The following is a 27,343-nucleotide window of genomic DNA, read 5'->3' on the forward strand; positions in this document are numbered from 1 at the left end:
TATAGATCAATTATATGATAGTAAGTGGAAACTTAGAATTGGAATCTTAGACTTTCTGGGACATCACAGCTAGAAGGGACCTTAGGATTTCAGGGGTCCAAGGACATTTATACAGTATCTGTTCTGTAGGGCACACGTTCCTACAGGTCTTAAAAAGATGGGGCATCTCCCCATCCCAGAGCTGAGTGAGGGTCCTCATTTTTGCATGCATGTGCATTGCAGGTCTAGAAAAGGCTGTGATTTGCCCAAGTACATACAGCAAATCAGGGCAGAGCCTGGGCTCGAACCCAGGTCTCCTACCTGTCAGGCCAGGGCTGGGTCAGGCCAAGAGTTGGCGTGCTGCATGATGAACAGGCTGGAGGATTCTGGAAGTGGTGCTCACAATCCCTGGGTGGGGGTCAGCTCTCTCGGCAGCTGAGCGGGCGGGAACAGGAGCTGGAGCAGGTCCGACAGGAGTCACAGCGGCAGGTGGAGGCGCTGGAGCGAGCGGCCCGGGAGAAAGAGGCGCTGGCCAAGGAACGGGCTGGCCTGGCTGTGCAGCTGGTGGCAGCAGAGCGTGAAGGCCGGGCCCTGTCAGAGGAGGCCACACGCCTGCGGTAAGGCCCTGGGCTCTGCCCAGCCCATCCTAGGTGGGGGGGTCCTCCTGGGGCCACACCATGACCAGCCATGCCCTGGCATTGGTCCACAGGGGCAGTTACTTAGGAGCCTGGCTTGCCAACAGATCCTGGCTATGGCTCTGCCTTCCCCAGGGAGTGTGGGCCTGGTCAGGCAGGTAGGCTGGCACTCAGCCCATGGCTGGCCACACCCTGAAAGCCACAGATTCCTGGGGCCGGGGAGGCTGAGTCCCAAGGCCTTAGGGACAATGTGTACTGCAGCTTGGAGAAGGAAACCCTGGAGAGCAACCTGTTTGAGGTGCAGCGGCAGCTGGCCCAGCTTGAGGCCCGCCGGGAGCAGCTGGAAGCTGATGGGCAGGCCCTGTTGCTGGCCAAGGAGACCCTGACTGGTACAAAGGGCTGGGGGCTGGGGGGGATCACCAGGCCCAAACTGCCACCTGTTCTTCTGGGGTCTCACAGAAGTTTGGAGCACTGTCTTAGGAGTCCGGCTGGCCTGGGTTCCATCCCTGTGCTGCCACTTAGAACTGAGCTTCCCTCGAGCAAGCCCCTTCCTTGCCTATCTGGGCTGCGGATTCCTCATCTGATAGAGGTGATAATGCCCGCCTTCTCAGCCGAGTGAGAAAAGCATGTGAAGCCCTTGGCATAGTGCTGGGCTCCATCAATAGTGGCTGCTGTTTATTCGTCATCAGGGCAGTTAGAGGGTTCCCAGCTCTCTGCAGAGGCACCAGCTGACTCTCTTGGCTCCACAATCCCAGCCCCACTTTCCTGCATGTTCCCCACCCAGTCTCTGAACTCATCAAATGTTAACTAAGCACCTGCTTGGGTTGTGGAAATTAATTTTCCTTTCTACGTCCACTGAGCCAGAGAGAACCAGAAGGGGAAATGCTGGTGGGTTTCCCACTCAGGAAATGGTTCCTACATGGTCCATGGTGGGGCGAACCTTCCCTACAGACACCTCCTTTAGTGCTGACAGTTACACTTGACCAAGTATGTTGATGCCAATCAGCCATTAAGGGAGATGCTTTATGTAAAGCTGGGCAGCTTTGGGACATTCCTGATCTCCTCTGAGTCTCCATTGATGAGGATAAACTAGAAATGTTACGAAGACGAAATGAAACTATGTCTGTAGAGTACTTAGTCAGGTGCTTGACCCGCAGTCAGCACTAAGTACTGACTGAGTTGTTATATTTAGAGATTGTTATATTTTTAAATATTTTTCCCATTTGGGAGGCCCTTCTTGTCAGTAATTTTATCCCTTTGATGCCATTCTAGGTAAGCAGAGAGGTAGACAGGGCTCTTGCAGCAGATGGGGAAACTGAGGCCCAGAGAAGGCAAGCCACTTCTCCAAGGGAACCCAGCTAGATGCCAGGTGGACCCTTTCCCCTCTGGGATTTTGCCCACATGGCTCACCTGGCCTGAGTCCTGGCCCAAGGGGAAGTTTCGATCCAACTCCTCTCCCTCTGGTGCAGGGGAGCTGATGGGCCTGCGGCAGCAGATGATAACTACAGAAGAAAAAGCGGCTCTGGACAAGGAGCTGATGGCCCAGAAGCTGGTGCAGGCTGAGCGGGAGGCCCAGGCCTCTCTGCGGGAGCAACGGGCAGCCCATGAGGAGGATTTGCAGCGACTCCAGCGTGAGAAGGTCGGGCGGCAGGGTAGGGGTGGGCAGGGCTCAGAGCCACTGTCTCCTCTGTGACCTCAGGCGAGTCATCCTTCTTGCTCTGCCTGGTCTCCACATCTGTGAAATGGGACTTTATCTCTGGTGTGGAAGCCACGGGGGCAGCTGAGAGGGTCCATGGAGGGAGGGGTCCTTATCAAACATGCAAATTCCCAGTCCTAGCCGTGGTGTGCAGGCCTGGTGATCCTTGATGCAGAGAGTCCACAGGCACATTTGAGAAAGGCTGACCTAATATATAGCAGAAAAGCACTTCCATCTGCTAAGGTCCTATCTGCATATCCAGGATCACTCTGAGACCTGAGCATATAAGAAAGGCAAGGGGCCAGGGAGGTTATTAAAACACTGGCTTGGAATTATATTGCTGGGTTTGAATTTGATCTTGGTCACATATTGGTGATGCCTCCTAAGGTCTCTGTGCCTTTATGTCCCCATCTGTAGAAATGAGGATAGGATAGTTTAAGGTATTGTGAGGATGAGGTGAGATAGTGACTATTAGTAAATGCTCCATAAGTTATTATTACTGGTACTGGGATACTCTCCAGAGTGGCCCTAAGGACGGGGGCCCTGAGCCGCCCACCCTGAACAGGGCTGCCTGGGACAGGCTGTTGCTGCATGACTCCAGGGACGCCATTCACACTGTAGTCTCCATGTGTTTGGGTAGTTATTATCACACTTCTCCAGCAGGTGGCAGTGAAGCATTTGAGGCAGGGGCACTTCTGTCTGCCTTTCACAAAGTTGCTAGGGGTGCCCCGAGTGAGTGGGCTGTTCTTTCCCTGGAGGCTCTACCCCCCGCCAGTTCCCAGGGAGCCAAACTCCTATGACTCCCCTTACCCCTCTTGCCCCTTGCACCACCTGGCTCAGACTCATTAATGTCCCCAAATCTGTACTCTTCTCTCTGAACAACCCCCTAATCTAAATCAGATTGTCACCTTGGCTCGAGCACTCCCCATTACCCCACCTCCTCAGAATCCCCTCAGCCCACACACCCAGCTTGGCCTGGCTGCAGCCTGTGGCTCTGGCCCCATCACTCACTGTGTCCCCTCAGTTTCCCTATGCATCCTGTTTTCTCTTCCTCCAGGGCTTTTCAGGGGCTGTACTCTTGGCCTGGGGTTCTCTTTCTTTTCTTTCCTTTCCTGGCTGATGGCTGCTCGTCCCTCCTCCGGGGAATGTTCTCTGAGCCCTCAGGCCAGTCCAGGCTGTTCCTTGGGGCTTTCACAGCCCTGGTGTGTCCCCATCACAACCCTTATCATTCCTACCCATAGTTTCCTGGTTGCCCATCCTGTCTCTCAGGGTACAGACACCCTTACTGCCCTGAGGTTTGAGAGGGGCTGCCTGGGCCTAGCCTGAGGTCACACGTGGCTGGACCTGGTCCCCCAGGAGGCTGCATGGCGGGAGCTGGAGGCAGAGCGGGCCCAGCTGCAGAGTCAGCTGCAGCGGGAGCGGGAGGAGCTGCTGGCCCGCCTGGAAGCCGAGAAGGAAGAGCTGAGCGAGGAGATTGCTGCCCTGCAGCAGGAGCGTGACGAGGGCCTCCTCCTGGCTGAGAGTGAGAAGCAGCAGGTCTGTGAGTCCTGCTGTGGCCTCTGTGTGGCCCACGGGCGCCCATTCTGGGTCTCTTCCCTGCTTGGCCACCCTGAAGCTAGAAGCCCTGGGACAGGCTTCTTCCCTCTCTGGCCTCAGTTTTCTCACCTGCAGGGTGGGGGAACTTAGGGGTTTATGTGAAACATCGCTGAGCCCCATGCCTGGCACACAGTGGGAGCTTGCCGAGTGGTAGTGCCAGTCAGGACACCAGGAAATCTGTCCCACATTCTCCCATCCTCATCCCAGTCTGGGCTGGGCATGGCATCCTTGTGATGGCCTTCTGTGCAGTCCCCACTGTGCCCACAGACATCAGCTGCCCCTCGCCCAAAAGAACTAATTCCTCACATTCCCATAGTATAATGGAGACAGGGAAGACCATGTCCATATCCTCTCCTCATCACTGTGTCACCCTGGGCAAGTCACTTTACCTCTTTGAGCCTCAGTTTTCACATATGTAAAATGGAAATAACGAAAGACTCTGTTTCAGGGTTGTTGTGCAAGTTAGTGAGATCTATAAATTGTGTCCATGTCCAGGGTCATTGTTACTGTCATCGTGCCCTTTTTCCAGGTCTGAAGAGGGAATGAGCATGCCCACTGAGGCTGCCGAGCCCCCAATGGCCAGGGAAAAGCTTGAGCATGCCCCTAGGACCAACCAACCCCCTCCAAGCCCTTTGTTCCTGCCTCTGCCCAGGCCTTGTCCCTGAAGGAATCTGAGAAGACAGCGCTGTCAGAGAAGCTGATGGGTACACAGCACAGCCTGGCCGCTATCTCCCTGGAGATGGAGCGGCAGAAACGAGATGCTCAGAGCCGGCAGGAGCAAGACCGGGTAGGGCAGTCTGGGCAGCTGAGCCTCCATCTGAGACGGGAGGTATAACCCTGCCTGGGAAGTCCCCAGGCCCTGCCCATTGGGAGTCCCTATCTGAGGGAGGTGGCACAGCTCTGCCCTGGTGAATCCTCTAGTCTGAGGGAGGGACCAGCTGCTTGGACGACACTCACTAGGCATTGGAGGATCAGCAGAGCATCTAGCAGGACAGGGGGAGGGGCTCTGTTTGGAACAGACAGTGGACAGTTCAGCCAGAGTGTTGGGAGCAGCAGGGGACCTGGTGGGGCCCAGCAGGACCAAGTCTGAGGAGGCCACCTATCCCAGAGCACTGTGAACACCCTGACGTCCGAGCTGCGGGACCTACGTGCCCAGCTTGAAGAGGGTGCTGTGGCCCATGCCCAAGAGGTGAAGAGGCTGCAGGAGCAGGCCCAGGACCTGGGCAAGCAGCGGGAATCCTGCCTGCGCGAGGTGAGCCAGCCACTCACGTCTTCCAGCAGCACACGCTAAATGCCACTGTGTGCCTGCCGGGGTCCTAGCCCTGAGGGGCCCCAGAGAGAGTAGGATTCCTCCTTGCATTTGAGGACAAATAACGGCCAACTTAGGAGGCAGCAAGCATTTATTAAATACTTGTTATGTACAAGTGGGACCTAGGGACTCGAGGACCGGTGAGTGAAGTCCTGTCCTCTGGATGTCATCCACAAAATGATCCTGATTGATGATTAGGTCAGGCCAAAACACTGCTGACTCCAGCATGCCTTACCCCAAGTGCTAACTCACAGCTTGCGGTCCAAGTCACTCCAGATGGTTGGGGCAGGTGTGCCGTGGCCAAGGATGTGGGGTATGGGCCCGTTCCTGCCAACACTGCCTGAGGGGGGCCCTGAGCCCTGCCCTGTGGACACCACCATGCTCACAGGCAGAGGAGCTTCGGACTCAGCTGCGCCTGCTGGAGGACGCCCGTGACGGGCTGCGGCGGGAGCTGCTGGAGGCTCAGCGCCGGCTGCGTGAGAGCCAGGAGGGCTGCGAGGCCCAGCGCCAGGAGGCCGGCGACCTGCGGCGCAGCCTGAGTGAGGGCGCCAAGGAGCGTGAGGCCCTGCGGCGCTCCAACGAGGAGCTGCGGGCCGCCGTGAAGAAGGCTGAGAGCGAGCGCATCAGGTGGGGCGACTCAGGGACCATCCCGACTCCTTCATCCAGCCCATCCTTCTCACTGAATCTTGTGCTGGAACCTAACTTTACCCCCAAAGCTCTAGGCAAATCACATGGATGGGGATTTGTGTTCCCTAACCACACATGAAGCATTTTAGGTGATTTTCCTCCCTGTAGAAAGAGAGAAGGTTGGCAGCAGGCGGGGTTGAGTCCAGACATGGACCCCACCTTCTGTCATCACCCTGGAAACCAGATCCCCTTCTGGAGTCACTGGTCTACCTCTCCTGGCCAAGACCTTGGTCCCCAACCCTGGAGGGCTCAGCTCAGTTGGAGCCATGTGGGCAGGCAGGACATGGGGCACCTCTAGGCCAAGAGCTGGCTGGATCCACTCCAGGAATCAGGGGAGGGGACTTCTGTGTAGAGCTGCAGAGTGGACTCTTCCCAGGTCCCAGGGCAGCCTCTGACCTCTGCCCTCTCCAGCCTGAAGCTTGCCAATGAGGACAAGGAGCAGAAGCTGGCACTCCTAGAGGATGCCCGCGCAGCTGTGGGCAAGGAAGCCGGGGAGCTGCGGGCTGGGCTGCAGGAGGTGGAGCGCTCACGGCTGGAGGCTCGACGGGAGCTGCAGGAGCTCCGGCGGCAGGTACCCTTCCTCTGCCACCCCCTCCCCTGCGGCTTGTGTGCCCCAGGCCAATAGCACCCCCTTCTGGAGTTGAGTTCCCCTATATGTAAAACCAGGGGCTTGCAGCATCACAAGTCTTCTTACCTAACCTTGGTATTAATGGATGGGTTTTGAGGACTCTTAAACCCCTGAACCTGTGCAAAAGCCTGTGGCCATTTGTATACACATTCGGGCTCACATTTCTCCAAGGAGAGGAGCTGGAGCTCTTGTCCAGTTCTCAAAGAAATCTGTGAAAGGCAAAAGGTGCAGGTTCTGTGAACTAGATCAGGGGCTGGCAAACTTTTTTGGTAAAGAGCCAAATGGTAAACATTTCCAGCTTTACAGGCCATATGGTCTCTGTTGCAACTACTCAACTCTGCTGTCATAGTGAGAAAGCAGCCCTAGACAGCGTGTGGACAAGTGCACGTGGGCTCCAGTCAAACTGTTTATAGACACAGCAGTTTAAATTTCATGTAATTTTTGTGAGTCAAATATTGATCTTCTTTTGATGTTTTTTCAACCATTTAGAAATGAATCATTGTCAACTATTTAAAAATGTAAAAACCATCCTCAGCTCACACCCTTACAGAATCAGGAGACTGGCTGCATGTGGTGTACCACCTGTAGTTTGCTGACCCCTGAACTAGACGGTCTGTGGACTCACCAATGGCAGCGAGCATTGAGCAAATGCCTGCCGTGTCCTGGGCACTGCCCTGGACACTGTGGACTCAGGCTTTCCCACTCTACAAGACTCGAAGAATAGGAAAAGGCCTCATTTGGCTCCTTGGCTCTGCCGAATCCAGAGATATCACAATCTGATATCCAGAGACACTCTGATACCCAGAGATACGACAGCCTGAAAAACAAATTCTCTCCACCTCTCACCACAGCCCCCTCCACCCAGGCCCCTTCCTGAGAAATCACAGGAGTCCCCGAAACTAATGGACATTTGTGCGCCAGGCTCTTGCTGGCCACTGTGCATGCTACAGCGTGATCCCGTGTTACCCTCACGATAGCACTGTGCAGTAGGTAGGCCTCACCCCCCACCTGCTCCTGGGGGGAAATAGCGGCTTAGAACAAACTTTGGCATTCCACTTGTCTCGGAATGAATCCCAGTCTGCTACTTGTGGGCTGTGTGACCTTGGGCAAGTCACTTCAACTCTCTGAGCCTCAGTTTTCTTATTTGTTAAATAGGGATAATGTTAGTACCTACACCATATACGGTTGTATGAAGATGAAATGAGTTAATATAAATGAAGTGCTTAGAACAGGGCCAGACACGTGGTAAGCACTCCAAAAAAGTTCATCATCATGGGCCGGCCTGTGGCTCACTCGGGAGAGTGCAGTGCTGATAACACCAAGGCCATGGGTTCGGATCCCTGTATAGGGATGGCCGGTTAGCTCACTGGCTGAGCGTGGTGCTGACAACACCAAGTCAAGGGTAAAGATCCCCTTACTGGTCATCTTTAAAAAAAAAAAAAAAAGTTCATCATCATTGTGGAGGTAAGGTGACCCAGGGAGCTGTGATTCTTGCTCTGTGGAACTCCTGGTCTGATAGGGGCTTGGCCCTCCTGTCCCCTATGAAAGGTAGTTTTGAGCCCATTGCTTAAATGGTAAACAGGCCATTGGTGCCCAGTTGCTGGACATGGCTCGAGCTCAGCATGGTCATCTAGGGCAGGCTCCCAGTACTCCCAGATTTGGGGTGGTACTTGATGCATACATCCCTAGAGCAATGGGTCCTGAGTGACCCTGGAGCCAGAACTGGGCAGGGTGTAGGGGCAGAGCTGAACCAGCTGCTGTTCCTGCTCTCTCTTACAGATGAAGATGCTGGACAGTGAGAACGCCAGGCTGGGCCGGGAGCTGGCAGAGCTGCAGGGCCGCCTGGCGCTGGGCGAGCGGGCAGAGAAGGAGAGCCGGAGGGAGGCTCTGGGCCTCCGGCAGAGGCTTCTGAAGGGCGAGGCCAGCCTGGAAGCCATGCGGCAGGAGGTAACTGGGCAGGTGGCTGGGCTGCCTGGAAGGGGAGGGTTCTAGGGGTAGGTCAGCTGCCCTGTCCTCCCTCTAAGGGGAAGCAGGTGGGCACTCCAGTGCTGGAGTCATTCTGAGAGACCACTCGCTGGGACTTTTCCTGTCCCCCACTTCTTTAGACTCTTCCCCAGTTATAAGAACAACAACCTAAAGAACCATGGTGCAGGAACAATATGGGGGGAGGGATAAGGGCGGGAAGGCTCTGTAGACACAACCTTGTTTGATTCTCCCAGTAGCCCCATGAGGTAGGTCCATCAGCCTCATTTTACAGACAGGACCAAGGCACTGAGGCTCAGAGAGACCAAGGGATCTACCCAAAGTCACATAACTACCCAGGTCTGCCTCCAAAGCCTGCACTCTTTCCTCTCTGCCTTTTCTGGCTGTTTCACTGCCGTGAATCTGCTGTGTGGCCTTGACGGAGTCACTTAATCACTCTGTGTTTCAGAGCACTAGCGGGAGAGGGGCTAGCACAGCAGACGCTGTATGAAGGGGCCCACCACAGGTCCTGGCATCTGGGTGGTACTCAGTAGGTGGTGTTTCCACTGATGACCATGATGTTGACTTATCCTCCAAACCAGAGGGTTTTGTATGTTTGTGACCATGTATCCCATCAGTAAATAATTTTTTAGTATGTGCCCCCATTGTATGTAGATTTATTGATAAATTATGTGCACTGAGAGGCAGTGTAGTCTAGTGGTTAAGAGAATAACCTCTGGAGCTAGAGTGCCTGGCTTTGAATCTCAGCTCTGCAGCTTAGTAGCTGTGTGGCCTTGGGCAAATTACTTAACTACTCTGTGCCTCAATTCTATCATCTGTAGAATGGGGCTGATTCATACAGTAGTAATTAATTTTTTTTGGAAAGTACTTAGTCCTATCTGTGTAAATGTTAGCTACTATTACTTTTTTTTGTTTCGGTGGCTGGCCGATATGGGGATCCAAACCCTTGACCTTGGGTGGTGTCAGCACCACGCTCTCCCAAGTGAGCTAACCGGCCAGCCCCAGCTGTTACTTCTAATAAACTGTGTACATTACAAGGCTTATACACAGGAGACAAAACAAATTTAGTAACCTCCCCCCGCACTCCGTGGATGTTCATGCACTGCCTGCTTGGGTGGAGAGCACGAAAGCAGCAGGTGCTGTGCTGTTGGGGCGGTGGGATGCAGCCACTTGGGGTGGTGGTCCCCAGCCAGGGCCTGGGAGGCGGGGCGTCGGGTTGGGGGCAGCCGTGCTGACCCCCACCTCCTGGCTTCGCCCCCGCCCCAGCTCCAGGGAGCCCAGCGAAAGCTGCTGGAGCAAGAGAGCGAGTTCCGGGCCCGCGAGCGAGGCCTGCTGGGCTCCCTGGAGGAGGCGCGCGGCGCCGAGAAGCAGCAGCTGGACCACACCCGCGGCCAGGAGCTGAAGCTGGAGGCGGCACGGGCCGAGGCTGCGGAGCTGGGGCTGCGGCTGAGCGCGGCCGAGGGTCGGGCGCAAGGTCTCGAGGCCGAGCTGGCCCGCGTGGAGGCGCAGCGGCGCGCGGCCGAGGTCCAGCTGGGCGGCCTGCGCTCGGCCCTGCGCCGGGGCCTCGGCCTGGGTCGGGGTCTCGTGGGGGCCCCGCCCCTCGGCACCGCCTCGCGACACTTTTTCTAAGAGCCCGCCCTCTTGGCCACGCCCCTTGTTGACCCCTCCCTAGCCCCGCCCCCTTGCCGAGGCCCCTCGACCTCACTGGTCCACGCCGTCTCTGGGACCGCTTCTTTTTAGTGGGGTGGATTCTGATACCCCAACTCCTTTTACGAGTCTTTGAGGCCCTGTCCTCCTAATGGACCCCTGTCTTCTCTCCACCAGGACCCCATCCTCCTCAGCCTCCCATCCCCAGCTCCACACCCCTCCACCATGCCTGGGACTGGACATCTTCCCCAGACACATAGACAGACCTCTTCCAGGGTCACATTCGTTCAGTCACTTAATACTTATTGATGGGCCGGCCCGGTGGCGCACTGAATAGTGCGCCGCTTGGGAAGCGCGGCGGCGCTCCCGTCCGAGGGTTCGGATCCCACATACGGACCGGTTCCCGCTCACTGGCTGAGCGGGGCACGGGAGCAACACCGAGGGTTGCGATCCCGTTGCCGGTCCCTGGTCCGGTACGGGGGCAACACTGAGGGTTGCGATCCGTTGCCGGACACGGAAAAAAGACAAAAGACAAAAAAAAAAATACTTATTGAGCACCTACTGTGTGCCAAATACAGTGTAAACACTGGGGGTGGATCAGTAAACAAAAATGACAAGCACTTGAGGGTTGCGATCCGTTGCCGGACACGGAAAAAAGACAAAAGACAAAAAAAAAAAATACTTACTGAGCACCTACTGTGTGCCAAATACAGTGTAAACACTGGGGGTGGATCAGTAAACAAAAATGACAAGCACTTCTGCTGTTACAGAGCTTAGCGTCCAGGCCTGGGAGTAGCAGACAACAAACGTGATAAATAAGTTATAGTCAATAAACGTGATATATAAAAACACAATGTGTTGGTAAGGGCTGGAAAATAGATAAGAAAAAATAAGGCAAGGGGCTGGCTGGTTAGCTCAGGTGGTTAGAGCGCAGCCTTATAACACCAAGGTCATGGGTTCATATCCCCATACCGGCCAGCTGCAAAAAAATAAATTAAGCAAGAAATATTGCTGGTGGGAATGTAAAATGGTGCAGACACTGGAAAATAGTTTGGTAGTTCCTTAAAGAGTTGAAAATAGAGTTACCATACGACCCACCAATTCCACTCCTAAGGATATATCCAAAAGAATTGAAAACAAAACTGGGATAGATATTTGTACACCAGTGTTCATAGCAGCATTATTCCACAATAGCCCAAGGTGGAAACAACCCAAATGTCCATCAACAGGTGAATGGATAAACAAAATGAGGTATATACATACGGCGGAATATTATCCGGCCTTAAAAAGGAACGAGTCTGATACATGCTACAACCTGGATAAACCTTACAACATTATGCTAAGTGAAATAAGTCAGTTGCAAAAGGATAAGTATAGTATGATTCCACTTATGTGAAATATCTAGAATAGACAAGTGTGTATAGACAGACAGAAGGTAGATGTTACCAGGGGCTGGGGGGGAGGGGAGAACTGGGTGATTGCCTTATAGCTACAGAGTTTCGGTTTGGTGTTGTCTTATTTGCCGGGGCTGCTGTGACAGAGATTATAAATTGAGCAGCTTAATCCACATAAATTTATGTCTCATGGTTCTGGAGGCTAGAAGTTGGACATCAAGTTGTCTGCAGGGACGTGCTCCCTCTGAAGGCATGGGAAGGATCTGTTCCAGGCCTCCTGGCTATAGTTGTTCCTTGGCTTATGGCAGCATAACTCCAGTCACTACATGGCCTTCTCCTTGTGTGTGTTTTTGTGTCTAAATTTCCTGCTTTTATAAAGATATCCATCATATTGGATCAGGGTCCCCCCATTTCAGCACGACCTCATCTTAACTAATTACATTTACAGCAACCCTATTTACAAATAAGGTCATATTATAAGATACTGGGGGTTAGGAATTCAACATGAGGTTTTACGGGACACTTGGGAGAGCATGGTGCTCGTAAAACCAAAGTCAAGGGTTCGATCCCCTTATTGGCCAGCCGCCAAAAAACAGTTTTGGGGAATACAGTTCAATACATAACAGGGTTATGATGATTTGGGAACAGATAGTGATGATGGTTGCACAACAGTGTGAATGTAATTCATGCCACTAAATTGTACACTTATAAAATGTGCCATTTTAACCATTTTTATGTTATATATCTTGTCACAATAAAGAATGTTTTAAGATAAAGGGCAGGGGGACAGGGAGAGCCTCACTGAAGAGGTGATAGGTAATGGAAGAGTGAGGTTGTTGAGGGAGCACCTGGGGGAAGAGACTCTGGGACAAGTGGAAAGGTTCAGAGTGGAAGTACCCCCGTCCTGTGAACAGCAGGGGCAACAGAGCAGCACAGAGTGTAGCAAGCGAGGAGATGAGGATGTGGGGACAAAGGGCTTGTGCAAGTAGTCCTTGCAGGCCACTACAAGGGCTCTGGCTTTTAACCTAAGGGATGGGATCTTCCAGGGCAGGGAATGGAGGTCCTTACCCTTTGGGTATCTTTGAGTGGTGACCAAGCTCCTGTCTGCGTGAAGTTAGGTGTCACTTGGTGAGTCAGGAGGATGCTAATGGCAGGACCCTGTCCTGGAGTTCTGATGCTGACCCCCAGGTGCTGCCTGTCTGTCTGCCCTGCCCCCTCCCATCTGTGCAGACAGGAGAGGTCATGGCTCCTGCATCCCTGAGCATATCTTCTCTTCCAGGAAGCGGGGAGGGGCTTAGCAGCCCTAGCCCCTTAGAACGCAGCCCTGGGTCCCAGCCACCATCCCCAGGACCTACCACCTCCCCTGTGCATCCAGACCTGGACCCAGAGGCAGTGCGGGGGGCCCTCCGGGAATTCCTGCAGGAGCTGCGGAGCACCCAGAGGGAACGGGTAAGGCTGGGTGTGTGGCTGGATAGGGAACCGGATGGCCGAGTGTCCTGGAGGGGCCACAGGGTGTCAGAACAGGGGTCTTCCCCTTTCCCCCCACATTGGGGCTGCAGGATGAGCTTCGGACCCAGACAAGTGCCTTGAGTCGCCAGCTGGCTGAGATGGAGGCCGAGAGGGACAGCGTGACCTCACGGGCCAGGCAGCTGCAGAAGACAGTGGCCGAGAGTGAGGAAGGTGAGTTTGACTCTCGGGGTCTCCGCTCTGCTCTTATGCTCTGAGCAGCCCTGTGACTTGACTGAGGGCTGTCTCCCCCAGGGGACCCTCCCTGGTCAGCCTTACACATGTCCAGACCTGTACACCCTCAAGGGTGCAGATAGGCAAGCCCTGCGGTGGGTGGAGTGCAGGCCGGGCATTTTGTGGCCTGGTTCAGGTTTTGGGGCTGTGCCTGGCCCTGTCTGATGGGCGGGATGGTGGCCTCAGCCCGGCGCAGTGTGGATGGGCGGCTGAGCGGGGTCCAGGCAGAGCTGGCACTGCAGGAGGAGAGCGTGCGGCGCAGCGAGCGGGAGCGCCGGGCCATGCTGGACCAGGTGGCTGCACTGGAGAGGAGCTTGCAGGCCACCAAGAGCGAGCTCCGGGACAGCCAGGTGGGCAGGAGCATAGGGTCAGCGGGGGTGAGGGGAATCTGTGTATACTTGAGCGGATGTCTAAGTCCTCCCGTGGGTTTCTCTGTCTGCTAGAGTCACTCTGCAGCCCGCTGGAGTGACCAGCCTGTGACTCTACAAAAGCATGTTCAGATTTTATCCTTGCATTCCCTGTTGAGGTCGCTAGGCTGAGGGGAATCTGTGTATACTTGAGCGGATGTCTAAGTCCTCCCGTGGGTTTCTCTGTCTGCTGGAGTCACTCTGCAGCCCACTGGAGTGACCAGCCTGTGACTCTACAAAAGCATGTTCAGATTTTATCCTTGCATTCCCTGTTGAGGTCGCTAGGCTGTAGAAAAAAGAACTTGGGCCTTTGAGCCTGACAGACCTGGGTGCAAGTCCTGCTTGTTGGCCTTGGGCCACTCTATGGTCTGTGTCTCATTTTCCTCGTCTGTAAAAGGCAAGAGCAATAATTGCCTCACAGACGTGAGGCACAGAAATGGTTCGCACACAGGTGGTGCTCAGGGGGCCTCTGTTTTCTTCTCTCTGTTTTGTGTGTCTATATAACCACGTGTGGTGTTCTGGATTTTTTATGTGTGTTTTGGGGGACATCTGTGAATACCTGTGTCTGTCTGTCTGGGGCAGGAAGCCCAGGCCCTGGTGGTGACAGTCTGGGCTGCTGAAGCCTTGAGCCTTCTTACAGCCAAAGATTCCCTTCCTCTGTCACCCTTTCCTTCCCTGGCCCTCCAGTTCCTACCCCGACAGCCCACTGCCTGCCTCTGGCTCCGGGCCGAACTCGAGCTGGATTGTTGTGTCTGTAGCTTCAGCTCTGGCCTTGGGCCCAGCCACAGGGACTGCGGGAGGAGGCCAGGAACAAAGCTGGGCAGGAGCCAGAGTGGGGGCCTCTGGGCCCAGACAGGGTAGGGTTGGGGCTCCGAGCAGTGCAGGGGAGGGGCCAGGCCTGGGGTGGGGGTGGGGAGGCTGTAATAACATACCCCTTGACCCATCCTGTCTGCAGGATAGTAACATTCATTGAAGGACCCCTCGTGTTTTCTTGTCCTATCCCCACTTCCCAAGCCTCCTTCACTCTCTGACCCCCACACAGGGGACGGAGGACAATCATCCCTTAAAACTCTGGAACAGTAGGACCCACACAGCTACCCAGCTCAGCTCAGGTTACACATGCAGCTTCTGGGCCTGCCTCTGGAGCAGGGGAAGGGCCCTGGAATCTGCATTTTTACAGCCCCTCTCCAGGGCTCTTAGGAGCAACTAGGTTGTGGTAGCCCCGGACCAATCCAGTCCCCCCACTCTACAGATGTGAGATAGGGCTAGAGAACGGGAAGGGATAGTCCTGGGTCACATAGCCCATTAGACTCAGCCAAAACTGGAAGGTGGTCTGGGATCCTCACATCACTCATCCTGTGAACACGTGGGGAGACTGAGGCCCCCAGAAGGTCACGGCCTGGTCCCAGGTCACACAGGGAGTGGCTGGGCCAGCCCCTTCCAGGCTGCTCCCTACATTCTCCTAAGGGTCTGAGGGATTTGGGAGAGGGGTGTGGGGCAGACTGGACATCTGGGCCTGAGCCCTCCCCCACCTGCAGGAGAAGATCAGCAAAATGAAGGCCAATGAGGTGAAGCTGGAGAGCGACAAGCGGCGCCTGAAGGAGGTGCTGGATGCCTGTGAGAGCCGCACCATCAAGCTGGAGCTGCAGCGGCGCTCGCTGGAGGGGGAACTGCAGCGCAGCCGCCTGGGCCTGAGTGACCGCGAGGCCCAGGCGCAGGCCCTGCAGGATCGGGTGGACTCCCTGCAGAGACAGGTGGGCCCCTCCCCGACTCACAGCCACATCATCTGCATGCCCTGTGCTAAGTGCATTACAGGGACTATGCAGTCCCCCCAACCCTGTGAGTAACACGGATTATTGTCATCCCCATTTCATGGATGGACAAATGGAGGCTCAGAGAAGTGATGTCATTGCCCAAGACCACATAGCTAATAAGAGGCGGAGCCAAAATTAGAATTCAAGTGCTGGCTGGTTAGTTCAGCTAATTATAGTGCAGTGCTGCTACCACTGAGGTCCTGGGTTTGATCCCTGTACCAGCCAGCAAAAAAAAAATTAGAATTCAGGACTGTTTGAAGAAAGAGACGTGTGGGACAAGTTAGAGATGTAGATTTTTCTCATTTCCCATTGTGCCTTGGCTGCTAGGAAGCTCAGGCCTAACTGGAATGTTCAGTAACTATTCTGGCTGTGCACGGACACCTTTCAAAATCAAAACCAGAAAATGTCAGGTTGTGGTGTCATCCTTTCTCTTCCGTAGCAGGGAGGAGAGGGGAATGAGGACAGGGAGGAGACCAGAGGGTCTGAGGCAACCAGTTTGATGGTGCTCTGGACAAGGGAAGTTAACCACCAGTGGGACAGGCCCAGGTTGCAGTAGGCTGAGCCAATGGGTCTCAATGATGGAGGCCCAGAGCGAGGTGAGAAGGGCTTGGGTTAGGCACACCTGGTAGAGGTCACAGTGGGAGCAGAGGTATAGAGGCCAGACAGGAACAGAGCCCCTGACTGTCCTGTCTGTCCTGCCAGGTGGCAGACAGCGAGGTGAAGGCAGGAACCCTGCAGCTGACAGTGGAGCGGCTGAGCGGGGCCCTGGCCAAGGTGGAGGAGACTGAGGGCACCCTGCGGGACAAGGTGCAGGGCCTGACAGAGGCCCTGACTCAGAGCCGTGCCAGCCTCACCAGTACCCAGGACAAGAATCTGCGCCTGCAGAAGGCCCTGACTGCCTGTGAACACGACCGCCAAGTGCTCCAGGTATGGGGTTCCAGGGTCTGCCTGGAGGTGGATCCAGTGAGAGTCAGCCTGTAAGAGCAGGCTCGGAGGGGCCTGGAAAAGAGCCAGCCAGTGGGGCAGCCAGTTGGGAACCCAGAGGAGCAAGTCAATGAGAGGTGACTTTGAGGGAGAGGTGGGCCCAGTAGAGTATCCATCAATAAGAGAAGGCTCCGGGGAGGTGAGCCAATAAGATAACGTGCCTACTAGTATAGGACTGGGGGGACCCCGGTGCAGAGTTAACGGGAGAGTTGGGGTCTGAGTGGGAGGCTTTGGGCCAGGCTTGCTGTATAGTTCACTTTCCCAGTGTGTTGACTACCCCTGTCCCCCAGGAACGGCTGGATGCTGCCCGGCAGGCGTTGTCTGAGGCACGGAAGCAGAGCAGCTCCCTGGGCGAGCAGGTGCAGACGATGCGGGGTGAACTGGCAGACCTGGAGCTGCAGCGGGCGGAGGCCAAGGGCCAGCTTCAGCAGCTGCAGGAGGTGAGAGCCAGGTGGGCCCACTCTGTCCTCAGGACTGTCAAGCCCTCGGGATAGGGTGGGACCTTCCCACCCATCTCCACCTTATCCCAAACCCTGGCCTAGCCTCCTGTGAGGAGCATGGTTCATTCAGTCCACACCCCTATTATCCAGATGGAGAAACTGAGGCCCAGGGAGGAGTACTGTGTGGCCTCAGGAGACAGTTCTCTGATGTGGGCCTCACAACAGCCTGGCGAGTGAGTGGGCATGGAGGGCCAGCATCTTCATCCCCAAGCTTCACATGGATACACTGAGGCTCAGAGGGGTTAGGGACCTGCCTGGCTTCTGCTGCAGGTGCTGCGGCAGCGGCAGGAGAGCGAGGCGGTGGCTCTGCGCTCCATCCAGAAGCTGCGGGACGAGCGGCGGCTCCTGCAGGAGCGTCTGGGCAGCCTGCAGCGGGCCCTGGCTCAGCTGGAAGCCGAGAAGCGAGAGGTGGAGCGCTCCGCCCTGCGGCTGGAAAAGGACCGCCAGGCCCTCAGGAGGACTCTGGACAAAGTGGGTCTCCCCCTGGGCCCTGCCCTCACTTCCTCTGGGCTTAACCATCGGGGATCCTGGCTGCACATCGGGGGTTCTGCTGCCTCTGTTGATGTTGTTATTCCACTGGGGTTAGGAACTCTGGACCCTGTCTGGGAGCCCCTTCTTTCCCCTCAGTACCCTAATCCCCTCCCCCTCTCCCTGCCCAGGTAGAGCGGGAGAAGCTCCGCAGCCACGAGGACACAGTGAGGCTGAGTGCAGAGAAGGGCCGCCTGGACCGCACACTCACCGGGGCTGAGCTGGAGCTGGCCGAGGCCCAGAGGCAGATCCAGCAGCTGGAGGTCTGGTCCCTGCTCACCCAGCCCTGGACACCCTCTCTCCCTAGCCCTGAATCCCAACTTCACCCCCAGCCTGAGTGCCAAACTGTCCCAGGGCCAGAGTCTTACAGGGGTGTCCCAGCTGGCCCAGGTAGGGAGGGAGGGGTTCTCCCCGAGGTAGAGAGGAAAGACACTAAAGACCTGTTAGCACGTGAGCCTGTCTGTTCATGTATGTTGTGGACATGTAGAGATGAGTGTCCATGTGAGTATCCTTGTGCACGTAGCATGAATCTTGTGCATGGATGTGGCGTGTTTATGAGTTATGAATATGTTATACGTGTGTTTTGTACAGATGTTCTCATGTATGTAGATGTATGTAGGAGTAATGGGATTTTGCATATATGGATGCATCTAGGTGAGCATGGGTACGTATTTATGTGCTGCTTTTGGGCCCATATACATATTTGAATACGTACATACACATGTTTGAATACGTGTGTGTGTCTGTCTGTCTGTCCGAGAGGGGGTCACTGGGCACCCTAACTCAGGATTCACAAGCTTACTGTCAGGGCCCAGCAGAATGGGGGACAAGCAAGGATCTCTCCTGCATCCCCCACCTGTGCCAGCTTGCCCCAGGGAAGTGCCTGACACCCCATCACACACACAAGCATACACACACACATGCGTGCACATACACACGCACAAACACATGCACACGCGCACAGGGCCAGAACTCTGTCTTGTGGCCACTCCCTGCAGGCCCAGGTGGTGGCACTGGAGCAGAACCATAGCCCAATCCAGCTGGAGGCAGATGACCAGCAGCGGCTGGAGCTGCAGCAGGAGGTAGAGCGCTTGCGCAGTGCCCAGGTGCAGACGGAGCGGACTCTGGAGGTGCGGGAGCGGGCCCACCGCCAGAGGGTGCGTGGGCTGGAGGAGCAGGTACTTTCCCCTGGGGAAGACTGGGCCAGGATGGAAGTGTGGGGCTGGAGGAAGAGGAGGAGAGGGCTGGTCATGACCTCATGAGGATAAGCAGTCGATGGCTGCCATCACTGGCAAGGGCCGGGTGGATCAATGCTCTTATCAGCCGTGGCTGGACCAGGGGCTCAGCCCCTCTTGCCATGGCTATGCTCTCCTGTGGCTCCGTGCCCAGGCAGGCCCTCTCCTTGGGTGGTACAGGTGGCCTCAGCAGCATTAGCTTCAGATTCTCCCAATAACCTGTGACCCCAGAGGAGGAAGGGGGCCTTCTTCCTGAGAGCATCAGCAACAGTGCCAGGTCTGGTCCTCACCGGCCAGCTTCCCGACCATCCCTGCCTGACCCAGCCATGTCTGTAGGGCAAGGCTGCTCTGATAGGTCAGGCCTGGTCACGTGGCCACAGAGTCTGGGCTAGAGCCAGGCCCACCCAGATGACAAAGGGGATAAAGAATAGGGGTGAGGTGGTCCCCAAAGACAGCTGACTCTGCTACGAGGAACAAAATGAGAAGGGAGGGATTCCCCGGCTTTTAATGAGACCAGACCTTTCCCAAGACAGGCAGCATAGGGTCCCTCTGGGTTCTCAGTTGCACCTGAGGGTCCCTCCATCAGTCACCTCCCTTTCTCTGAAATCAGGCTGTGGACCTGGGCTGGCCTTACCTTCTCTTTCTTTTCTAGGTGTCCACACTGAAGGGACAGTTGCAGCAGGAGCTTCAAAGGAGCTCAGCATCCCTCTCCCCACCCTCTGGCCCCCCAGAAAAATGAGCCCTTCCCAGCCAGCATCCTGGAGAGCAGCCCCATCCCCGGGGCAGCAGAGGGACCTCCTCTCCAGCACAACCCACCCAGGCCTGGTCCAGCGGGGTCCCCAGAGCTGGGGTGGGGTGAGGCGGGCGCGGGGTGGCCATGCTGAGGGATAGGGACACCAGATCCAGCAGTGGCTTCTCTGCAGGCCCCACCTCAGCTCAGCCCCTGGGATGAGCCACTCTGGGTTGTACAAGGTCCTCCCTGAGAGCTGTTGAGCCAAAGCCAGGGGTTGGGGAGGGCCCTTGTCTCTGGCCAGCCCCGCAGCAGGCCCCTGGAGGATGGGCTCATGGGAAAGAGGAGGGGGCCAAGGCCCAGGGCAAGGGTCAGAAATCCAGGCCCTGACCCTGACTTCTCAGATCTCTCCGCCTTAGTTCTGTCAGGACATTCCTCAGAAAGCTCAGAGTCCCTGTATTTTTATATCTTTTTACAATGTTAACTGTTCAGGACTGTTTTTTGTAACAAGAAGACCCCATTTTCTAAAAACAGTTTGTATAGACATGTCCCTTTTCTGTACTGTTGGTGTGCCTCCTTCACCTGGGAGGAGACGGGAGGGGACACAGGTGGGACCTGGGGCAAGAGGGATGGGGCCCTCTAGGGATGGGTGCTTGGGGAGATAGGGGTGCAGAGAAGGGCCCGTGTTGTGTAAGAACTTACCAACCTCACAGAGTTTCAGGGAGGCCTCTGGGGTCCTGGGCCACGTACTCCATTTAACAGATGGGGCTTTTGAGGCTTGGGGCTGTGACCTGACAGGCGCAGCTGGACTCTGCAGCCAAAGCTTTCCTTCCCCTTTCTCTGGCTCCTCCTCAGGATGCAGGTCCCACCCTCTGGACAGTGACAGGCCTTACAGGCAGCGTGCGAACAAGCACAGGCTTGCCCTGGCTGTGCTGAGTGAGCCTGGGCAAAGCTGCTTAATCTCTCGGAGCCTCAGTTTGCTGGTCTGTAAAATGGGAAACTGCCTCACAAGGTGGCTACAGGGAAAGTTCACATCAGAGGGCTCAGCGTTTCAAGGAGAAATTATGCTCATCTTCATCTGTTGGAGTCAACAGCCGGATGCTGTCCCACTCTGCCACTTACAGCTCTGGACACCAGGGGGAAGGGGGTTACTTGATGCCTCTGGGCTTAGTGTCCCTGGCTGTAAGATGGGACATTAGTTGTACACACCTGTTGGGACCATTAGATAGGAGAGTGTGCTGGACATTCAGGCTGGTCAGAGGGAGTTGTCAGAATGTCTCTCCTGTCTCTGCCATCTTAGCAGCACCAGCTTCCCCCCTCCAAAAAAAGCCCTTGATGTCAGAGTCTATATACCTTGACCTCCTGCCTCACCCTCTTCATTATGCTCCCACCTTGGCTGGCCAGAGCTGTCCCCGCCCTCCTGGTGATGGGGACCCACGCCTTCACCAAGAGCCCTGATAATGAGAAAGCTGTACCTCTGAAACCCATTCCTGATGCAGCCCCTAGCAACACACACATACACATCGTGGGGGCAGGTGCCATGGCCCATCTTTCTGGGCAGGTCAGAGCTGAAGCCCAGAGGGTGAGGGGCAGGGCTGGGACTGCAGAAGCAAGTCACAAGTCACCTAAACAGCCTCTCTCTCTGAGGGGTTGGGTAGCCTCTTGGTAGGCACAGACAGCCTGGGAGGCACCTGGCTGCCCGCTCTGTGTTCTCAGCTGAAAAAGTGACTCAGTCTTTTGTAAAAACTTGTTTTTAATTTTGTATAAAACAAAGGTGGTCCAAGCCCAGGGGACTGTCGGAAATCCAAGCAGACCAGCTGGGGTGAGGGGCATAGCTGACCGACCTCGGGGGACTGTCCTCAGAGGGACTGAGAAGGCACGTCAGGGACCCAGGTCCCAGAGAGAGGCCTGGGACACCCCCCAACCAGGGGGCGGGGACTGGGTGGTGGGGAGCCCCCACTGTGGCCCAGGGGTGGCCACAGGCTGGGGGAGGGCCCTGAGGCACCGCACCCCACACCCCCTAGGGCTGTAGTCCACTAAATTTTTACACAATAAAAGGAATGTGGGTTGGGGAGAAAAGCACCAGGTCAGGCATGGCCTGAGGATCCACGGATCTGAGGAGGGTCCAGGGCTCAGGATGCTGGCTCCATCCTAGCAGCCCCCACAGCTCCTGGCACAGGAGGCCGCCACAGACTGGCACAGGCCGCTGCTGGCCATGACGCCACATTTGGAGAACTTGTCCCGACACAGGTCAGCTATTTGGGGGAGGGAGAAGATGGGGTCAGGGTGGGGTTGGGTGATGGGAACGGCTACCCCTCCCCCACTCAGGTGATGGGGGAATGTTTTTTTTTTTTTTAAAGATGACCGGTAAGGGGATCTTAACCCTTGACTTGATGTTATCAGCACCACACTCTCCCAAGTGAGCCAGCCGGCCATCCCTATGTAGGGATCTGAACGCATGGCCTTGATGTTATCAGCACCACACTCTCCCAAGTGAGCCACAGGCCAGCCCTGGGAGGATGTTCTGAGGATGAAAGTAGCAGGGAAGGGAGCTCAGGATGCCCTGGAAGTGGAACCTGGCATATAATATGTGCTTAATAAACATCAGGTGGGTGAACAGTTGGCCAGATAATGAAGGTGTGCGGGCAGGCAGAGGTCTGGGGTGGGGGTTTCCTACCTCGGAGGAGCTCCTCGTGGGCACAGACTGTGCGGACACAGATCTCCTTGTTGACGACATACACACGGCGGAGGCTGGGGGCACAGGATCATGGGTGATCAGCCCCACCTTCACCCACCCCACTGGACAGAACCTGGCATTGGAGCCTGGGAGTCCAGGTCCCAGGCCTAGGCTCAATCACAGAGTTGAGCTCAACTTCAGGATTCACTATATTTCCCCAAGCTCCCACCTTGGCTGGCCAGAGCTGACCCCTCCCCACTCCCGCACCCCCCATCCTCCCTATAGTTCTCCCTACAGCTGCCCAACTGCGTTCACCTGTAGAAGCAGACCTCGTTGAGGCACTGTTTGCAAGGCTTGTGTATGGAGTAGAGGCGGGTGCATGGGTACTGTTCCTCGCGGCAGTCTGGGTGACAGGCAGGATCAGTCTAGGGGCCCAGAGCTAAGGGGGGGCAGCCTCCAGCCTCACCCACTTGAGACTGGCCCACAGGGTCTGGGTACCCCCCGCACCCTCAGGCCCACCCACATATACACATGCAGAGCTACCCAATTTTATACAAGGTACATATAGAAATTCACAACCACACTTAGAAGCATATATTCAAACACATGTAAGTTCAAACAGAAATCCAGCGAGGTCACAAAAGTCTATATCAAGTCACAAGCAGATTCTCACATGCTTCCAGTAGCCCCCGCAAGAGTGAGCAAACAGACTCTCTCCCACATGCACGGGCTCTTGGCTGGGGCAGTACACAGGGCACCACTCAGCATCCTGGGCTCCCTGGCCCTTCCTTGCCTCACCACATGCACCACCCAGTCCCTCTGGCTGGCAGGAAGCCTCCAGCATTCCCCCTGCCCCTCCCAGAGTCTGTGAGGAAAGGGGCCCTCTCTAGGCTGTGGCCATCTCAGCCTCTAGCCAGGCCCACAGGGCAGGGTGGGGTCTCCCCGAGCTGCCTGGGGGGGACTGGAGATGCCAGCCTAAAGCAGGGGCACATCTGTGAGCTCCCCCCACCCCCACATTACCACCAGCAGCCCACACTGCCTGACCCAGCAAGAGCAAAAGGCCTCTGTCCTACCAGCACCGCCCATCCTCCACCCCAACTTCTAGGTCTATGCCTCTGTTTCTCCAGCTGTCAGGAAAGCTCTTACCAAGAGGCCCAGGCTCTGTGGGCTCCGTCTCTGCATTTATTGGTTCTGGTGTTGAGAGAGAGGCAGGAAGGGATCACTGGGCGGGGTCTATTCAGGGTAGGGGGGTCACCCCTCCCAGCTCTGGCACAGAACCCCCACTCCCAGGGTTGACAGGGAGTTGAAGGGAATGGGAGCAGGGCCTGTGGCCTACCTGGGGTGGGGGCTGGGATAACTTCCTGTTGGACTTGCTGCTGGGACTGGAACTGGAACTGTTCCTCAGGTGGCCGAGGAGTCACCTCTGCAAAAAGGGATGATAAGGGGGTCTGCCCCCTCTTTTCCCTCCCAGAGTCCTCATGGGCTCCTCCACCCCAGCTGCCCACCCATCCTATCCTGTCCCCAGCCCTTTTACCTTGATAATCATAGTAGTCTGGGTTGTCTGAAAACAAAGATAAGTGTGGAATTGGTGGGGGTCAGGCTAGCCCCTAAGCCCCTAGCACCAGGGGCAAATGAGGTCACAAACCTCAACTGAGCCAGGCACCAACCCCTGGGGTTCCCATCATCCTACCCAACCTGGTCCCTGGCTAAGCCATGCACATCTGGGGAGCCAGGCCTTGATGACATGGCAGGGCTGGGGGACACCTGGGAGTGGCATGGCCCTTACCGATCTGGTCACTGTAGTGGGTGTACTGGACGTGGTCAGGGAACGGAGGCAGTGGGTCCAGGTCATATTGGCCCTGAGCCAGCAGGCCTGCTGTGGGGAGAAAAAGCATGTGGGGGTGTCCTGCAGGGAAGGACATCAGGGGCCCGAGGTGTTTCTGGGGAGGGTAGGTAGAGGCACAGGGGCAGGCCTGTAAAAGCCGAGGACCCCAAAACCATATTTAAATTCACAGGATCAAACTCCTTCCTCGACCATAAAGGCCCTTACACACCCTATCTTGTGTCACCTCCCTGCCTTACCCTGTCCCTCTCCCCCACTGGCCTCCTGGATGTTCCTGGAACTCAACATGCTCCTGCTGTCTCAGGGCCTTTGCACTTGACTCTCCCCAGACATGTGATACCTACTCGGCTTCTCCTCCTTCAGGTCTCGCCTGCAATTTCAGCTCTGCCACGAGGTGGTCACTAGCCTGCCGCCCTCCTGTTTATTTCCATCACAGCGCTCACACAATCTGAAGTTTGGCATGTCTACTTTAATATCTGCCACCCTTCCCTAGACTGGCAGCATGGCGAGGGCAGACATTTGTCTGCCTAGTTCATTGCAGCATCTCCAGGACCTACCCAGTGCCTGGCACATAGTAGGAGTTCAACACATTATCTGTTGAATTAATGAACTAATGAATGAGTACTACATCTGGCAGCGCCTTTGTGATCCCTACTGATATCTCCTCACTTGACTAACAGGGACGCCTTCAAGGTCAAGATTGTGTAGGGTGGTGGAGCCCCAAATGGGTCTAGACCCAGGTCTCTGGACTACCTGCCTTGGGTGCCCCCTACTCCTGCACATGGGCTCTCAGGAGGGGCAATAAGTAAGAGGAAAAGCATGGAATCCTGGTGCCTGGCATGAGCACACCCTCCAGAATCCTGTCTGCCTGCTGGCGTGGAAGGTTGGGGGAAGGGCCTAGGAGATGCCTTCAGACTCTGGTACGGTTGGCTGGTCTAGTCTGTGGTCCAGGCAGGCAGGAAGCCCTGGGAGCTGGAGAGCTGAGCTCTGGCCATAGGGCATGACAAAGGCTCACTGTGAGTTCCCTCCAGAAACTCCATTCCCACCCCACATTAGAGGGAGCCACTTACCAGGCAGGACTAGAATGAAGAGGTAGGCAGCTCTCATGGCCACAAAGTGAGGCAGGCTGGGATGGCGTCAGAGGACAGCTGGGGGAAGAGGAGCGGGAGAGCTGCACCCCAGGCCCATTAACCCAGGACTGCAGAGTCCACTTCTGGTCCCCTGAATTCAGCCTGGAGGAGGAGGCATTCAGAATAGAAGCCAGGCATGTGGAGGGCCAAGGGCTGGGGGCAGGGACTACTTTGGAGGGACATCTGCAGTCCCTGCTAGCCCACTTGGGTTTTTAGGTTAACGGGGGACAAGGCCTCCAACCTGCCTAGGGCTGATCTTTTTTTTTTTGTGTGGCTGGCTGATACAGGGATCTGAATGCTCGATCTTGGTGTTACAACACTGCACTCTAACCAACTGCACTAACTGGACAGTCCCCCTCCAGGGATGATCTTGACAAATGAACAGACCCCACCCTGCCCTGCTTACTAAGGGGACATTTCTAATGCCCACTACTCCCTGCCCGCACTGGCCATTCTCTCCTCACCTATACCATGCCCACCTCTTTGGCCCAGCACCTCCCCACATGTCCAATGCACTGACTATGTGAATCCTTGACCCCAGGCCCATCCTTGGGATCCCAGCCCTGCCCAGCCAGCATCACAGCCTAGACTCAGCAGCTCTGCCAAGCCCATCACCTGCTCCCAATTAGCCCCTGGGCCCTGAGCATCTTGTTCTGCAGGAAACCACATGCACATGGACCTGAGCAGCCCCCAGAGGAGCCAGGCCGGGCAGGGCTCCCAGCCCCCAGAAGACTCCTCTCTTGCCAGGCCTCCAGGCTCCCAAGACCTGGCTGTCTTCATCCCAGACTCACGAGACTGAGGTCTATGTTTGCAGCAGCAGGAAGCACTTAGGGTGGGGCCTGAAGTGGGCTCCTCTGGACTCTAGACTGGCAGTGCTGGAGGGATCCATGATGTCACCCAGCCCTGGGGTTCAGAACCCCTGACATTGTATGAGAAGTGCTGTGTGTAATTTTGGGGGAGCGGGCACCATTCCATAGCTTTTACCAGGTTCCTGACGTTCAAGAACTCCTGGTCGAGTCTGGCCTCCAGTCTTGGCTGCACAGGGGACTTGGCAGAGCCTCCAGGTCCCCATGTCCAGTCCCAGCTCAGTGGAGGGCAATCTCCAGACTGTCAGCCTTCTGCAGAGAGGCTGTGAGCACAGAACCAGGAGGGGCCCCTCCCTGCCCAACATAGCAAGTTCTCCCAGACAGCTAGCTGGAAACCCTACCTTTGCTGTATCTCCCCCCTGGGAATCTAGGTAGAGGGCAGGGAAAGGGGCAGAAACGTGGACAGCTTTCCTTCTTCCTCAAAATCCTGAGACTTCTCTGACTCCCTGCCCAGCTCACACATACAACACCTCACTGAGGTGTGGCGGGACGGGGGGAGACTCCTGACCCAAGCTGCCCCAGAGGCAGGGGACATCTGGCTTTCATCTCATTCTGAAAACTCTTGGCCTCCACATGGCAGAAGGACTGAAAGAAAGACCTAGAGACCCATCCCTGCTCACCCCCATATGCCTCGCTATCCCCCCACCCCCACCCAGGCTGGTAGCAGCCAGGCCAGTTGGAGCTGTCACTACTCAGGAAGAGGCCCTGAGCTGGGCATGAGGGGGCCTAAAGAGGTTGGGGGGTGCCTCTCAGTCCCCTGCATGGAGTCTTCCTCCCTGAGAGGGACTGGCACCCAGGCCCAGGCTTATGGGGCAGGGGGCCCAAGGGCTAGCTAGGGCTGGGGCTGTAAAGAAGAGTCAGGGTGGGAGTAATGGATCCCTCCCAGGACACCATATCTCCAAGCACTCCTATGGGTTTCTGGGGCGTGGGGGAGGCCATGACCTACCCAGGAGGCTGCCCCACCCCCACCTGTGGCCTCTTCCACAACCGCAGCCTCCCACCCTCCTCACCCCGCCCGTCCCGGGGAGGAGGGGGCGCAGGGGGCCCCCAGGCTCGCCCAGACAGAGGGAGGGCGCCGCCTGCTCAGGAGGCCGGGCCGGGGTCCCAGCGGGAGGAAACCAGATGTTGCAGCGCCGCACAGCTGGGAACAATCAGCCGCGGAAACTCGCTCGGGCGCGCTCCCTCGCGCTCCGTCTCTGATCTCTTTGTGTCTCTGCGTCTCTGTCTCGGTCGCTTCCACCGGGCACCCCCCACCCCACCCCCACACTCCAACCTCCCCTAGAGAACAAAAGCTGCCCCATCCCCCGACGCCCCCACCTCCCGCTCCCCCCAAAC

General features: G+C 56.3%; 2 protein-coding genes across 4 annotated transcripts in view; one reads left to right on the top strand and one right to left on the bottom strand.

Moving 5' to 3' along the window:
• Window positions 1-20,042, top strand: part of CROCC (ciliary rootlet coiled-coil, rootletin) — a 42,742-nt gene extending 22,700 nt beyond the window's left edge. The window contains exons 18-37 of the mRNA XM_008582901.1: window positions 403-596; window positions 876-1,003; window positions 2,084-2,253; window positions 3,667-3,846; window positions 4,559-4,693; window positions 5,015-5,158; window positions 5,604-5,842; window positions 6,314-6,473; window positions 8,310-8,477; window positions 9,780-10,092; window positions 12,792-13,003; window positions 13,114-13,234; window positions 13,481-13,644; window positions 15,240-15,455; window positions 16,218-16,442; window positions 16,790-16,939; window positions 17,270-17,470; window positions 17,659-17,790; window positions 18,526-18,705; window positions 19,415-20,042. Of these exons, the coding sequence (XP_008581123.1) occupies window positions 403-596; window positions 876-1,003; window positions 2,084-2,253; window positions 3,667-3,846; window positions 4,559-4,693; window positions 5,015-5,158; window positions 5,604-5,842; window positions 6,314-6,473; window positions 8,310-8,477; window positions 9,780-10,092; window positions 12,792-13,003; window positions 13,114-13,234; window positions 13,481-13,644; window positions 15,240-15,455; window positions 16,218-16,442; window positions 16,790-16,939; window positions 17,270-17,470; window positions 17,659-17,790; window positions 18,526-18,705; window positions 19,415-19,501 (3,519 nt within the window). The 3' untranslated portion in view covers window positions 19,502-20,042. The remainder of the gene's footprint in view (window positions 1-402; window positions 597-875; window positions 1,004-2,083; window positions 2,254-3,666; window positions 3,847-4,558; window positions 4,694-5,014; window positions 5,159-5,603; window positions 5,843-6,313; window positions 6,474-8,309; window positions 8,478-9,779; window positions 10,093-12,791; window positions 13,004-13,113; window positions 13,235-13,480; window positions 13,645-15,239; window positions 15,456-16,217; window positions 16,443-16,789; window positions 16,940-17,269; window positions 17,471-17,658; window positions 17,791-18,525; window positions 18,706-19,414) is intronic.
• Window positions 20,043-21,227: 1,185 nt separating this feature from the next.
• MFAP2 (microfibrillar-associated protein 2) overlaps window positions 21,228-27,343 on the bottom strand; it is an 8,079-nt gene continuing 1,963 nt past the window's right edge. Inside the window, exons 2-9 of one of the 3 annotated variants that reach the window (XM_008582903.1) lie at window positions 25,083-25,160; window positions 23,956-24,045; window positions 23,704-23,730; window positions 23,506-23,592; window positions 23,316-23,360; window positions 22,485-22,572; window positions 22,170-22,243; window positions 21,228-21,747 (exon numbers count right to left, since the gene is read on the bottom strand). In XM_008582903.1, the coding sequence (XP_008581125.1) occupies window positions 21,644-21,747; window positions 22,170-22,243; window positions 22,485-22,572; window positions 23,316-23,360; window positions 23,506-23,592; window positions 23,704-23,730; window positions 23,956-24,045; window positions 25,083-25,119 (552 nt within the window). In that variant the 5' untranslated portion in view covers window positions 25,120-25,160 and the 3' untranslated portion in view covers window positions 21,228-21,643. Of the gene's footprint in view, window positions 21,748-22,169; window positions 22,244-22,484; window positions 22,573-23,315; window positions 23,361-23,505; window positions 23,593-23,703; window positions 23,731-23,955; window positions 24,046-25,082; window positions 26,043-27,343 lie in introns of those variants that run through there. The other 2 variants (XM_008582904.1, XM_008582902.1) reach the window with 2 other exon arrangements.

This window comes from Galeopterus variegatus, unplaced genomic scaffold (genome assembly GCF_000696425.1).
Source record: "Galeopterus variegatus unplaced genomic scaffold, G_variegatus-3.0.2 Scaffold2757, whole genome shotgun sequence".
Lineage (NCBI taxonomy): Eukaryota > Metazoa > Chordata > Mammalia > Dermoptera > Cynocephalidae > Galeopterus > Galeopterus variegatus.